This window comes from Pristis pectinata, chromosome 8 (assembly GCF_009764475.1).
Source record: "Pristis pectinata isolate sPriPec2 chromosome 8, sPriPec2.1.pri, whole genome shotgun sequence".
Taxonomy (NCBI): domain Eukaryota; kingdom Metazoa; phylum Chordata; class Chondrichthyes; order Rhinopristiformes; family Pristidae; genus Pristis; species Pristis pectinata.
In genome coordinates, this window is record NC_067412.1 from 35352694 (window position 1) to 35368094 (window position 15401).

Below are 15401 nucleotides of genomic sequence, written 5' to 3' on the forward strand. Positions count from 1 at the left end.
GCAACAAAAATGGAAGTCTGTGAAATTTGTTGTGAAAGAAAATATTCTATTTATTTGATTTGATTGGTAGGTTGAGTGTCATAGTCATTGAAGCAGGTTTCTTTGGCCCACTGACCATCAAGCATTTACCCTAATCCCATTTTATTCTCCCCATATTTCCACCAACCCCCCCCAAACACTAGGGGTAACTTACAATAGTCATTAACCTACCAACCCACACATCTTTGGGACATGATAGGAAACCTATATGGAGGATTGAACCTGGGCTGTTGGAACATTGAGGCAATTGCTACTGTGATGCCCTCTGATTCCCTCCCCTGCTTTCCTGAGCTATAGCCTGTATTTTCTGACTTATGCAGATAGTGGTCATTAGTTACTGATCTGGAACTGATTTGCTCTCGCTTTTGCTCGGCACTGAGGCCAATTCTATCAGTCCTTCCTGTCTTGCGTGAGATCTGCACAGACTAGGACTGGAAATTTCTGGTCAATATGTCTCGCAATACTAGAATTAGAATATTACAGGAGTCTGTTATTCAATTTTATTTGTTGTACCTTCCTTTTCATTCCCAGGAAAATTTGCTAATCATTTCTGTTTACAGTACATATGAAACTATCAACTGCAGTATGCAACTTCCAAATTAAAGTATTATTTTCTGCATTTAATTATACTATCAGACCTCTGAAAATTGTGTACTTAAACAGTGTCAGCACTGCGTTTTTTTTTCCCAGTCTTGTATTCCATGTGAACTAGAATTCTGCAGTCAGTTCTAAGATGCAATGGTGATGCTGCCGTAATGGTAACCTGACCTATTTTCCATAGCTCTTTACTGTTGATCTTCTTTAAACATTACTTTCAGTTTGAAGTTTTACCTCATACTTGAAGTTCCTCATTTTCCAATCAATGCCCTGGCAGCAGAACTTGTACAAAAATTGCTTGCTAGTACCAGTGGTATCCTGTAAAACTATTCACTAACTTTTCACTTACTGTTTCTCCATGATGGCAGACTGAGATTGGCAACTTCTCTTGTGGCAGATCTACATGGGACAAGATATAGAATGAGGGGCCCAATGTTCCCAAATTTATTTGAGCCTCTGTGTGAATCTAATTTGACTGATTAATCAAATTTCTTTTCCCACCTTAGGTTCTGCTTTAGATCTTCATTTTGGTGACGTAAATGTTGCATCTCTTGATAAAGAATTAGAGGATCAAGATACTGGTGACATAGGATTAAAAGGTAATCATCAGAAAGTAATTTTGTTTCCCGGCATATTGTAATCTCATTCTTGCCTTCTCCAATGTTCTCCTCTTGATGTTAGTGCTGAGCTTTGGTTTCATGTGACCAGCTAATCTTTCTTTACTTGGCTCTGCTGAATGTAGGAAATGTCACTTTGCAAGTTACTTGACTGATTACTGAGGTGCTGAGAATTTTGTTTCCTAGTAGCTCACCACTTACCTTGGTCTTGTAGCAAGGGTATTTTATTTTTCTTTACAAAATTTGGTACTTTATTGCACACTTGCTTAATGGAAGCAAATCTCCATAGAAAAATACAACATCCAGAGTCACACAATTATTACCATGGCTTAAAACAGTATATAAATCAGTGACCTTTTTATCTTCACTCAAATGTTCCATCTTGAACCATTTTGGCAGCTTAGACTCAGTATGATTTTTCTTTTTCTCCAGCCTTTCCCCAGAATGCAGCGATTAATTGACAGCACCTAGACTATCACCTGTTAAGCTCAGGGAGACTTAAATAGGCCAATTCTAACCAAAGGGCTTTTAGTAAAATATTTATAAAAACACCTTTTCATACTCTGTTGTAAAATGTTTTTCTACTATTAAATTACTTTTGAACTCTTGTTGGAAAATGCAAGGAAAATCTGAACAAGTTGCAAACTGCAGTGGTACTGATCTCTGCAGTGCAATTAAACTCTGATAATCCATTATCCGATTGTTCAGCATCATGCTGATTCAAAAGTCAAAGTCAAGTTTATTGTCATATGCTCAAGTGCATGTACGCACAGGTGCAATGAAGAACTTACTTGCAGCAGCATCACAGGCACATAGCATCAGAGACACAACATTCCCATACTTCCTCTGGCGCACTGAGGCTCTGGTATCCACACAGTGTTTGACATATCCAATTTATTTGCTCCCTTTGATCACCAGATCCCAATTCCTGTGCTCCCTCTGACACTGCAGCTCTGGTCTTGTCTTTCCTCTGACATCCTAAGACCCCAGTTCCTGACATCTCTTGAAACTTACTCGGTTTGCTGGAAAACTTATTATGCTACAGTACTTTGTAACATCTTAAAGTGAATTAGACACTTTGGAGTATTAGTTGGAATAACACCCAATAGTTTAGAAAATGCACAAGCCTGGCACCACCAAAGTCCCAAGCATGCCAAATTATCAGAGTTTTGTTGTATTGTGATGCACTCTCACTTTGAATTATGTGCTTAAATTTCAGGTGTGGGTCTTGAACCTAAAGTCTTTAGGCAAATTGTGAAATCAAAGAGCTTTTCTCTTTAATTAATGTGTGTATTTACAGGTGTTCCTTTTTCCTTTCCCCGCTCTTCCCCTCAGCTCCAGATTTCTTTCCTACAGTAAGCTCTAACCTGTTGACACTTGGACAGATTTGACTTGGAGCACGTGAACATGACTGCTTTGCTACTCCAAGTCCCAACTGAACACTGAGCTGCTTATGCTCCAGTATCAATTAAAATGCCCATTAGGAGTATAAACTTTTGTAATGGATTGTATCTTCTGACATAATTTTTAATACTCGTTTACTTTGCATTCACAGGTCAGAGACTATTGGGCAGTTCGGCTCCTGTAAATATTCCTGGATCTCTTGCTCGTTCTTCATCTTTGCATTCTTCTTCCTCCTTATCTGCCTCTCCACTTGGTTCCCTTTCCCAGTCTTTTCTTTCATCCAGCATGGCTCCACAGCAGCAGTCTCAGCAGCAATCAAAATCTGAGCATACTCTCCTGGGTACTTCAGCTTCTTCTCACAGTTCCTTGGGTAAGTTGTTCTTGCCTTTCCCAGATTTCTATTATGCATTTTGACAATAATTTTAAATTAAACTTTTAGAAATCTATCAATGAATTGACAATAGATCTTGCATTTGCAGTAATCGTTCTGTTTTATTCATTATCTTGTGGGTTATTAAGTAATGCTTCCTTGTGTAGTGTGCTGAACAGTTGTAAGGAGCAAACCATGGTATCCTCTCACAGATCCACATGCATTTAGGTTTTGGGTACTTGTAGTGTCATCATTTCTGTGTTATCATGAATGATGTGTAAAATCACAAAAGTTTTCCTTCAGTACTGCTGGTCATTTGACCCAATATGTCCTTATCTTCTCATGAACAATTTATTCAGTCTCGTTACCCTACTCTTTTCTCATAGACCTGAAAAATATTTTCCCTCTGATCCCTATGTGATTCTCTTTGAAAATCTTGATTGCCTCTGTTTCCACCATCCTTGCAGGTAGTGAGCTTCAAATCATAATCACACTCTAGTGTATTTTAAAGAAAAATTCCTTGTATCCTTAATGGTGTCTAGCCCATCGCTTTGAATTGATGTCACCTGCTTCCTGAAATATCTGATTGGTATAGCTTCTCTCTGTTTACCCTTTTGAAGTTCATGCTTTTCTCCATCTTATCAAAGTTCCTCTTAAACTTCACTCCAGTAGGATCCCAGTTTCTTCAGTCTAATCTTGTAGTTGAAATCTTCCTTTCTGTAGCCACTCTAGTACATCTCTTCTGTATCTCTTTGGACCTGCACGTGCTTCCTTAAGTGTGGTGACAAGAATTGTATACAGTACTCCATTTGTGGACTAACTTTTTTTTATGCAGGTCCAACATGCCTTCCTGCTCTATGCCTCTTTATGAATTCCATGTGAAGTGAAAATAAAATAAATCTCTAAGTGCTGGAAGTCGGACATAAAAACAGAAAATATCAAAAACTCTCAGTTCAGGCAGCATCTGTGGAAAGAAAAACAGTTAACTGTAGTTCTGATGAAGGCTCTTGAGCTGTAACAATAACTGTTTCTCTTTCCACAAATGCTGTCTGACCTATGCGTTTCCAGCACTTTTTTGTTTCTCCTCCAAGACCACATGTTCTTTACCAACCCCTCTCTCAGTGTGACCTTCCACCTTCAAGGATTTGGGTCCTGTGTTCCTGCATACCTTTTAAATCTGTGCCTTTTCGTCTACATTATCTCTCGTGTCTTTCTGTTGCAATGTTCACTTCATTCTTCTTAAAATTTCACTTGTTATTCTTCAGTCTTCTGACACCTCCCTGTATCTTTGGAGGGTTTGACCATTAGGGAAAATTGTAACACCATGAAGGATCTATGTGGAGAGGATGTTCCCTCTTATGGGAGAATTTAGAACTTGAGGTTGCTATTCAAAAATAAGAGGTCCTCCATTGAAGACAGATTTACCACATTTTTCTTCTAAGGTTTGAGAGTCTTTAGAACTCTTCCTCAAATGATGGTGGAAGCAGAGTCTCTGAGTACTTTTAGGGAGAGGTAGATAGATTCTTGATAACCAAGAAGGGGTAAGGTTATCAGGGATTGGCAGGAATGTATAGTTGAGGTTATTGTCAGATCAGCTCTCATCTTATTGATTAGCTGAGCAGACTCAAGGGGCCAATTGCTTTACTAATGCTCCTAATCAGTATGTTCTATGTGAACCTTGTCATCCAGGGGCACCAGATTTAGAAGTCCAACCTTTTTCTTTGTGGGAACGTGCTAGCACTGAAACCCTTGAATTTCTGCCTTGAAACCCTCTCAATGCTCTGACACTGATATTCTCTTCCCCTTTGCCATCTCCACCAAGATGTAAATTTCCTCCTTGGTCCATATCTCTCATCTGCATAACATTCATGTGCCTATAGAATACTTGTTTCTTTTTGCGTTAACTGACATTCTTTTACCATGTCCTCCAAATGCCCTTATTTTTCTTTTTACCCCCTCTCTCAGCTTGCTGTATTCAGCCCCGTTCTCACTTGAATTCTTCATCTGATATGTATCATACACTTTTTTTCTGTTTTATTCTCTTATTTTCTGCCTCCTTTTGTCATCCAGGGAGCTCTGGCTTTGGTTCCCCTACCTTTGTGGAATGTAAAGTAACCTCTTCTTGAAACATCTCTTTAAAGGTCTCCATTGTTCCATTACAGTTTTATCTGCCACTTCACTCTGCCCAGTTTCCCCTCATTCAGTTGGTTAGACCTCTTCCACTTAAGTTCTGCCTTTAGGTTGGTAATGGAGAGGGGGAAGGAATAATCCATATCTTTGATATTCTCCACAGTCGCATGATCCACTTGGCTCACCTCATTCCCTAGAAATAGATCCATCAATGCATTCTTCCTCATTGGATCAAAAATGCACTGATCAAGGAAGTTCTTCTGAACAGATTTCCGAAATTCTCCTCCTTTATTCTAATGTGGTAATTGAAGGTTTGCAACATGCACACGCCTCTAATTGGTCTGGAGATTTCCTTCAGCCCACCCTCACCATTTGGTGTCTACAGAATAACCCCAATAGCTTGATATTGTCCTCCTCCTTAACTCATCTTTAACTCTGCTATCCTGCCTGCTTTTCTGCACATCTTGTATCCAGAATTATAAAATGTCCAATTCTACTCTTTTTGTTTTGAAGCCATGTGTCAATTATTGTTGCAACATCACATTTCCCACATCTCTATTTGTGCCTGCAGCTCACCAACCTTATTCATCACATTTTGTGCATTTATACATGCTTTCTAAACCCATGGTTGTCATTCTCATAGCGTCACTTCATTTGCCCTGACCTGAGATGCTCTACTTCCTACTGTCGTGCCAGCTGCCACTTCCACTCCCTTGTGTCACATGTTCCTCACTTCCATCTGCATACTGGTACCTGTTCTCCTGCCAACTTAGTTTATTGGTGGAAACTTTCTCTCAAATTTGGCTAGTATCGAGAAGAAGTACTCGAGTCATATGGCACTGGGTCAAGAGAGAACAGAGGCACAAAACTGGATGAAGGAGCATGAATTAAGGGCACAGTTCTGGATGGGGGGTGAAGAGGGCATTGCACTGGATTGGGACGTTAATAGGATAAAGAAGCATAATGCCTTGAATAGAAAGAAATTAGGGAAGTTAGCTAAATAAATATCCAGAACAATGTAGAGAATGAGTGCTGGAAGCTGCCACTGCCATTCTGTTTTGCCTTCAAAGCGAGGTTTTTTGGATGATGAGGCACCAGTATCAGAACCTGCATGTCATTTTTTTTTGCCCTACTTCCCCATTGAATTGTGCACTTTGAAATCTGTTTTCCTTCCATTAGGTTTGAATGGTGTTTCTGGAAGCATCTGGGATCACTTTGTTAGTGGTAACTTCTCTCCCAGTCCATCCCCTGTATTCAGTAGTAGTGCCACAACCACTACTGCTGGCTCTAACAACAGTGAGCTCACCAGAGTGCGGAGAGAACTTGAGGAGGCAAAACGGAAGATCAAACAGTGGGAAGACTCTTGGCAACAAGTGAAGCAGGTGGGTGTGAAGGAGGTAGACATGCAACTTTAAAAAATCTTTGGGGCAAGTTCTTTAGTGCTATCCCTCCCACCAGATAGTGGATATATGCTACAAATTACTAGAAAATATGGATCGTTTGATACACTTACAAAGGAATTGGAGCAGCATTAATCAAGAGAAGGGTCTGAGGTTGTACACTTAGTAATAGATGTGTATGATTTTCCAGAAAGTTGGTAAGAGAATGTAGAAATCCTACCAGTGGTGGGATGGTTCATACTTCTGAGAGGCTTGCATGGGCTTTATGTGAATCATAATGTCTTTTCATTCTAGTTTATCTGTTAAGTTGCTGATCACGAGTTTATTTTCAATATGTACTGTTGCTATTACATGAAACCAACTACATGTAATAAACTGCTGTTTGGTATCCATTGTAGCAAATCATGTAACCGAATGACTACATTCAGAACTGAACCACTCTTACGGATGGTGCCATCACAACAGAAACAGACTTCACTTTAGTGTATCTCCAAGTGTCTCACTGAGATCTTTATATTGTTGTTGATTTGCATCAGCCAATAATTTTATTAGTGCAATGTTGCTTCTTCAATCCCAGATTGAATGGGAAGATCATGAATTAGTATTTGGTTTTGAATGCAGCATTTCTCAAAAATGCAGTTATCATAAGCTCCAAGTTTACTTTCGAGAATGAACTAAAGTCCATAAGAGTAGTGTGTCTTTCTTCCTTGCTTGTTTTATGACATTGCTTCTGTTATCAGGCATGTGACGCATGGCAAAAGGAAGCTCAGGAGGCCAAAGAAAGGGCAAAAGTGGCTGATACCGACCGGCAAGTAGTAATACAACAGAAGGAAGAAGTAGATAAACAGCTAAAAAAGCTTCAGGAGGATTTTGATGCTTTATGTCGTTCTCCAAACTTTCCCCTTCTTAGAAACTATGGGGATATAGACAAGCTTCCTTTACCAAAGCTTCATTCTATACAAAGCCAATTGCGTGCAGATTTGGACCTTGTAGATGGGGTGAGTTGGAACTTGTGTTAGCATGTAGAAAATAGAGGCATAATGTATATATATTTTTAAAAGAAAACAACTGTTCTCTTCCACTCTCCACCCTATTTTGAAACCTCCTGTTGCACTATTTATCTAAGTGAGAATGCATTACCCACTGTATGACTGATCCTTTACATAGCAGGAAGCCATCGGTTTCATTGCTGATCTGGGACAAATTGGCTGATTTCAGTTCACCCTATCACTGCTGGGATAGAGCTCTCCTCACTGCTATCCAGTTGTTGAAATTGTGTGTGTGAGAAATTTTGTCCTGGACTGAATAGTACTTGCACAAGTAATGCAACTTTGGCAGCAAAGAACTAAAGGGCTACATCACAGTGTATTAAGGACTACATCACAGTGAGAGTTGGCACCCTCAGAGGGCAACTTGAGTGATTGTATTCTGCTGTAGCACAAAACCTGGGAAATTAGTTACTTACCTCTACCCTTGTGCCCAGGGAATGAACCTGAAGAACAGAAGCATTTTATTTTAAGTACCATGAACTGGCAACCAGCTGTGTTATATGACCAGACCTTCAGCCAGCAGGTTCCATAAATAGTAGGGCTGTGATATTTTGCTTGACGGTGGAGGAATGGGACTAACAGATACTGAGTTTGTAATAAACTAGAATATTTATTGCACCAACAGTGGTCTTGAATGCATGGTGAACTAAAGCTTTTGTGTAACTTCTACGAGTTTTAAATGAAAATTGTATACAGAATGTTATAAACTTGGCAAAGAAATTGCTATATTCAGATCACAATTTATTTTTCATTTCAATACAGGTAATATATCAGCTCCAGTCGAAGAAATGCATTGTATGCCAGGAACGTGACCGTTCTATATTACTCCAGCCTTGCCAGCATTATGTCCTCTGTGAGCACTGTGCACCTAACAAAATTGAATGTCCCTATTGTAAAACTAAAGTAATGAACTGGTGATGAATATATTCTAGGTACAGGGACTAGCCTTTTGAAGAACGACTACACTATTCTAACAAATCAAAGCTGTAGTGCCCCCCTCATGTCGGAAATATTTTAAATTACGCAGTGAGTACATCCTACCCTACAAAATACAGCATTTGTTTCTGTATTTATTTACTAATTTTTAAAATACATATAAGCTCTTCTTTTTTCCCCCGGGAAAACTTGCAATATGCATCTTGGTAAACCAGTTATTCACAGTAACTTCTTTGGTATTTTCTTGAGCACAGTTTGCTTTAGTCTGACCGATGTGCTTTATAGACAGTGTTGCTGCGTTTCCATCACTTCTGAGTTTACAACTGGACCCTTACCGCATGCATTCAGAAATGAAATTGAAGTAAACTCTAGGCACTTCAGATAACAAGTTCTAGTGTAGGATCGACTTGCTGTGTATTTCCAATGAATACTGCATGCAGAGCACTGCAGCTTTAGCATTTTTATGTTCTAGTATTTTACATATAAAATTTAAAAAGGAAAAAAAAGACTAGGTTATGTGAAGAGGTTTAATTTCCCGTAAAGCACTTTGTTAACCTGGGTTTTTTTTTCATTTAGAGGATATAATAAATTGCTTTCAAGCTGCTTTGTAGTTTTTTTTTCAGAACATGTGATGATATAAAGCTTTGTATGTGTACTGTGAAACCTATTAATAGATATTTGGTATTCCAATTCTTACTGTTAAATCATAGTACAGTGAACATTGTTAGATTTCCTATTCTAATTAAGTACAATTATAAATATTAGTACTGTGCAACTTGCTAGGATTTTTACATTTTTCAATTTATAAATTAAATGCAAACTTTTAATGCTTAAGAGGATAACCAGCAGCAATTTCATAAAGGCACATATGCTAAATAAAGCAAACAAATAGTCTGAAGAGAAGTTTGCTATTTTATATAACAAAACGAACCAGTCTTTTTTTTTGTTTTTTTTCTCCAAAGTGAGCTGCATTGACCAGCTTGTGGTTGGAGATTTTTTAGCTAGCATCATGAAAGTTTTTAATGAGTTGTTTTTTTCCTCCTTTGTTGGTGCAACTCCTAGCCTTTTAAGTATTTTAAATTACTATCTAATTTCTGGCCACTGTTACCAAGTGCCTTCTGCCTTGCCTAAATCTAAATTGCAATGACAACTTTTGTCAGACAGGCAAAGGTACTTTGAAGTGAGATCTTTGCACTGATTATATATACACACATTTATATTTAAATATATAATTAATGCGAAACCACAGACCAGCTTTCTCTTAACTGAAAAGAGGTAAGGTGCATAACATTCAGGATGAAACCATACTGATTGTGGATGTTGTAATTTCCACCACTTCTTGTTCTGTCTGATTTTTTGAGTATACTTATTACTGGGGGGGCTAAGACCTGTCCTCTTTTACATTGGTCACTTCGATTGAACAGCATTGTATGTACAAGTTATAATTAAGAATGAAAAAACTGACCTATTACTGTGTTGATTTAAATTATTTGTCTTCACTTCTTGTCATTCTGTATTAGAAGTCCATTAATAATATTGCCAACAAAGTGTTGAACTGCTGATTAGTGATGTTCAAAGAAACTGGTGTAGTGAAGTGTATTTGGTATCATGAGTGAAAGGATCATGAAGTGTTGTCATTAACCAATTGTGTGCAGACCTCTGTCATAGAGTCATAGATCAAAACAGCACGAATACAGGCCCTTCAGCCCAACAAGTCCATGTCGACCATGGTGATTTTAAATTTGAGACCTCTGTAATTTTAAAATTTGAGACCTGAGTATTGCTTAGCCTCGTGTGAAAATGTAGGGAAGTGCAGGTCCTTATTGGAACATCTTTGAGACAACTTACTGAAGGAGTACCATATGAAATGGAAAAAGTCCAGTTCAGAGTAGAAGCTAATTATAGTCATGGAAATTGATGTCACAACCAACCTTGCATCAGAACAGCTTGTTGGTTTAGAAGAAATCTGAACTAAGGGAGAAGTTGAACCAAATTTTGAAGTGTTTACAGTAACATGTAATCAGGGCAACTTTGAAATTCCCATTTGTCTATATATAATTAATAGATTTATGAGAAGTCTTTAAATTATATAAATGTCCATGATATTTTAAATATTAGATCAATTTATCCAAGCCAAAACCTCACAAGCAGCCAGAACTAATGTCCTATTTAAATGTTCCTTTTCAGACTTGTATTTAAGTTTGCTTCTTTCAAGGGTGGGTCCATTATTGATTGAAAGTCTAAATGACTATAACACTGTATAGTACAGTGAACTAAATGCAGTGGTTAAGGACCAACTTCATAGCGCATGAAACACACTGCCATTGACCTTTGAATGCATTTATAAGTATTCATTAAACTGAGCAACTTGTGTCCTGGTACGCTGTGGATTTAGAGACTGTTTTAATCATGTCATTGGGTGGATAATTCAGGTTTGAATTTTCTTCCCTGATCAAACTTTGTATGCTTGTCAATGTTAATTTTGCAACTGAGTGGAAATTGCTTCTAGACTAATATAAATTTACCATGTGAAATTCATTTATAGCCCCACCTACCAAAACCTCTGTCTCCCCATAACGTCCGTAAGACAGGTATTGCTGAACTGTGTGCACAAACCAAACAAGCATTTGGCACTTTGGTGAAGTGTTATAATGGACTTCTGGATCACATGTAGTCTTTGCCAAAGAACTTTTCTGTATAGCAGTTTATTATCTGTAGTTTTAACAAGACATGTATATACTAAACGGTAGCTCGTTATAGGCAGAATTGCTGAAACAGTGACCAAAATTAGAAATTTTAATTCTGTATTGTGTTCTCAATAAGGGAAAAAAGATTCCACTTTTTGTATAAAAATGAAGCTTATTACATGAAATGCTCTTTGATCACAGACTGCTAACATTTCTTTAAAAGAATGTGGATTGTGTGGAGTTCTGCAGCTATAAATTGTATTGGGGGGAAGAATAGCAACTTTACATAAGCAGTCCAGAATTTGAGGTTTACTTTCATCTATTCAAGATTATTGTGAAGAAAAATTTTGCTTGGTATTTGTTTTTTTTCAGAAGAAATAGTGGCCATATGCATCAATGCTTAATTAAATTGCTTATAAGAATTTTGTAGATTTTTTTGTATTGAAACATGTTAATGGTTAAGCCTATTACATATTAATGCTTGTGCACTACTGTTGGCATTCATGAGGAACTATGTAACTGAACTCGTTCATTACTGCATGTACTGTACTCTGCCATCATTGTGATAGAAAACCAATGACTTTGAAAAAACAAACACCATTTATTTTCACTTTGTGGGCTGGATGCGCATCATTGACTGATGTGCATCATTCACTATACATCTAAGTATTCACTCCCTTTTCATAAACCTAGCAATTTGGCCAGCATATAGTAATTGGAAGAAAACAGTATGGCAGGAAAATAAGAGTTAATATAAATCAGTATTAAGAATTTATGTTGAATTTAAAGATTATCAGTCATCTTTAAATTTGAGAAGGCAATTTCTTAACAGTTTTCTCCAAGTACTTACCCATTAGCGGTCTACACCAAAGACTTATAAAGATGACAGAAATGCCAGATTGAATATAGAACAGTACAGCACAATACTTGCTTGCAGTTTTATTGCTCTTCTCCCTCTTCACTTGAGCCTTGCAGGTCAGCATTGGTACAGAATGACAATGTTATGCATAATGCCCAGTCAATTTGCTTAAAATTTCCTTAATTGATATGTTTTAAAGTTATGTAAAACTTACATAATCCTAGCCCAAGCTAGGATTATCATCCAGATTTTGTAAATTTTCATGAGATTGCTGTCACTGTTCTAGTTGGATCCTGTATGTCCCGCTGCAGATGTCCTATCTAACCCTACATTTTTCTGTTCTTTGCACCCTTGGCAGAGTTGTACCAAAGCTTGTACATCACTGCAGCAATGAACAGTTTGATCACTCATTTACTGTCTAAATCTACATAGCACAGGGGATCAACAAAGCAGAATTCATCTCTTTTATCTTTTTTCTCTCCTTAATTTCTGTCACAGTTATAAATTATAAGATACTTTGGAGATGTTGAGTGATCTGGGACTGTGAAAGCCAAGTGTAAACCACTGCCTCACAACACCAGCTGAGCACTTACCCTTCTGAAAACCCCACTACTTAGCATTATTTTGACTTTTGTACAACGAGAACCCAATGAACTCCCATTTTAAAAAAAATTGGAAATGCAGTTACAGTTGCAGAGCATTTAATCAGAAACATGAAGCCTTGAACGCAAAATATCCTAAATAAAGCAGTGAATTAGTGTTTGATTCATTTTCCTTAGTTCCTTCCATTCACTGAGAGTGAAATGTATGTATTAAATGCAAGTTTTCTCCTACCTGCATACTCTGCGCTAGATGTTAAGTATGAAATATGCACAGAAATAACCTGTGGAATAAATTGTTAGCATTAATGGTGCCAAACTGGTAGGAAAGTGTAAATGGTCAACAAGGAACATTTTAAAAAGTAACCTACAGTGCCAAAACTGCCTTAAGAGCCACTCAACCATTAAATGCCGAATGCTATGCCCCCATCCCCAAGAAACCAGTTGTATAGGAAAATTTATGTCCAATAATATTACAAAAACATTTCAAAAGATAAACATCTGTACATTGTCTGGTGTGCTTTATAATGAACAGACTTGAGTAGAATTTTAGATTCAGTCATTCAAGACTAGGAAGGAGGTACAGTTACATGCAGTGTGGTAACGAACGAATTGCTGAAATTCCCATAGTGAGTAGCTTGTCATTTGTTGTACAACAGGGTTGAAATGAATCTTTCCCAGGTATGTGAAGTCACTGAATGTGTGTTGGTATACAAACTATATCCCCCATATAACGGTTAACTGTAGTGCCCAATAGTTCCAAAATAGAGTAGAATTCTGCACCAACTTGACATATTTCAAGAGTTGTGAAGTGCACAGCTAGGTACCTAGTGCTTGGATGGTAGGATTTGGTGGGATTGCATTTTTTCAACCACCACAGACCTAATGGGCAGAAAGAACTTCTGTGTCATAATTTGTTCTATGATTCTGTCTCCATCAGTAATTTTTTTTAAAAAAATTGTAACAATCCACAATTACAGCTAGTTTAGTGTTAACAATTCCCAATCCTATCCAGTGCCATTGCCCTAATATTTGATTCATTATATACTGCTCTTTCATTTGTACCTGGACCTTTTACTACTGGTTAATTCCATGTTAATGAAGATGAGAGTGGTACAGTTCCTTATCACACTCTGCCTCCTTAGGAGAATTCATTAGCTGTGCTCATGGTCTTCCCTGATGGCCCTCAGCAGAAGTGCAGCACTTCAGTACATGAATATACTTGTATCCTCCCAGTGAGTGATATGCTTTATCGCTCATCAGTAGGTGTGGTTTAAGGCTCATTTATTGTATTATGTGCTTCAGTACAGAAATAACTTGCTGCCATGTCAATGAAAGTATTACATTCTGTGGCTGTTGCAGTAACAACTATTTTCTGCAGAGTTTGTAGGATGAGTTAAGTTGTTATATCTAATCAAGTTTATAATGTCCATACAAAAAAAATCACTATGGGCAACAAAAGCAAACAATAGTTAACCAATAGTCTGAGACTAACCTTCATCTTGAACCTGACAATAATTAATCTTAGGGTTTGCAACTTTTTACTGCCAGAATTTTTCACGGAAACAAATTGGCTTCATCATGTAATAGCCCATAATTGTCAGATGGTAGATGTGGTGAGATGGCCAATGACAGAGTCTGGGACTAACCTTCATCTTGAACCTGACAATAACGCCATTGATGTAAATGTACAGATTAAAAGTAATTTCAGTCTTAAGACCTTTACTGCAAAGTTTTAATTTCTTAATGGGATTAGTTTCTATGTGAACACACTTTCAGAACCTTTATATGCAAGTTCCTCAGCCTGGGAAGAGCAATGAAATGGGAGGGAAAAATTCTTATTTTCTCAGGGTATAAGGAACAATCTGTAAACCATTCTGTAGCAGTCAAGCTGCATTTATAGATCTGTTTATTTTGGAAGCTCTTTGAATAGGGATAATATTATGACCAGGGCAACAGGCATGATGGGCTGTTGGAAGAATCCAGCAGCTAGGTAGTTGTGCTGGTTTCTGTGCACATCACCACTTCATATAAAATGAAATACCCAACTGGCCCCTTCGATTTTTACCCCAATCATAATTGTGTATGTCTCTTGAAGCATTTTTTTAAAATCAGAGGACATACAAGGCTGACCAGTCTAAAACTTCTTTGCACGGGTAGCATACAGCTAAACCAGTTAATAGTTGCTTTGGATCTGCAACAAACTAATTTAGCCATTGTCTTCTCATGGAAATTTGACATTCAAGAAAATCATAAGGTGCAAGAATTCAATGACATTACTGGCGAAAATGTATTACATTAGTAACATATCCCTGACTCTGTGATTTATGTATTGATGTGGAATAGCTCATATCTTAACTAGTGTCTAAATATTACTGAAATATTGTCTTGGTATATTAATTTTTTGTGTGGTCAAAGCAAGACCTTAATTGAATATTATGGGAATTTTTTTCATTTTGTGTATTAATTTATGGAAGCCTGTTGTACGCGGTCTAGGTGAGTGTACACAAACAATGGCGATCTGAATGGAATGTTCTTATAGAAGGTATTTATAAATGCATAATCATTTTACTCTAGTTCATTGTTTAAATTGTTAACACTTGTTAAGATTTTTACACTATAGCATTTATGCAGTGGTTTACAGAATTCATGGAATTATTTTTATTATCAATATGGGAATTAAAATAATTTTTGATCCTCAACCTGCTATTATT

General features: G+C 37.4%; 1 protein-coding gene across 2 annotated transcripts in view; it reads left to right on the forward strand.

Annotated features, from left to right (window-relative positions):
• Nucleotides 1-15389, forward strand: part of unkl (unk like zinc finger) — a 96862-nt gene extending 81473 nt beyond the window's left edge. For both annotated transcript variants that reach the window (XM_052022275.1, XM_052022276.1), the window contains 5 exons: nucleotides 1143-1235; nucleotides 2809-3027; nucleotides 6337-6539; nucleotides 7298-7555; nucleotides 8369-15389. In XM_052022275.1, the coding sequence (XP_051878235.1) occupies nucleotides 1143-1235; nucleotides 2809-3027; nucleotides 6337-6539; nucleotides 7298-7555; nucleotides 8369-8524 (929 nt within the window). In that variant the 3' untranslated portion in view covers nucleotides 8525-15389. The remainder of the gene's footprint in view (nucleotides 1-1142; nucleotides 1236-2808; nucleotides 3028-6336; nucleotides 6540-7297; nucleotides 7556-8368) is intronic.
• Nucleotides 15390-15401: the final 12 nt, after the last annotated feature.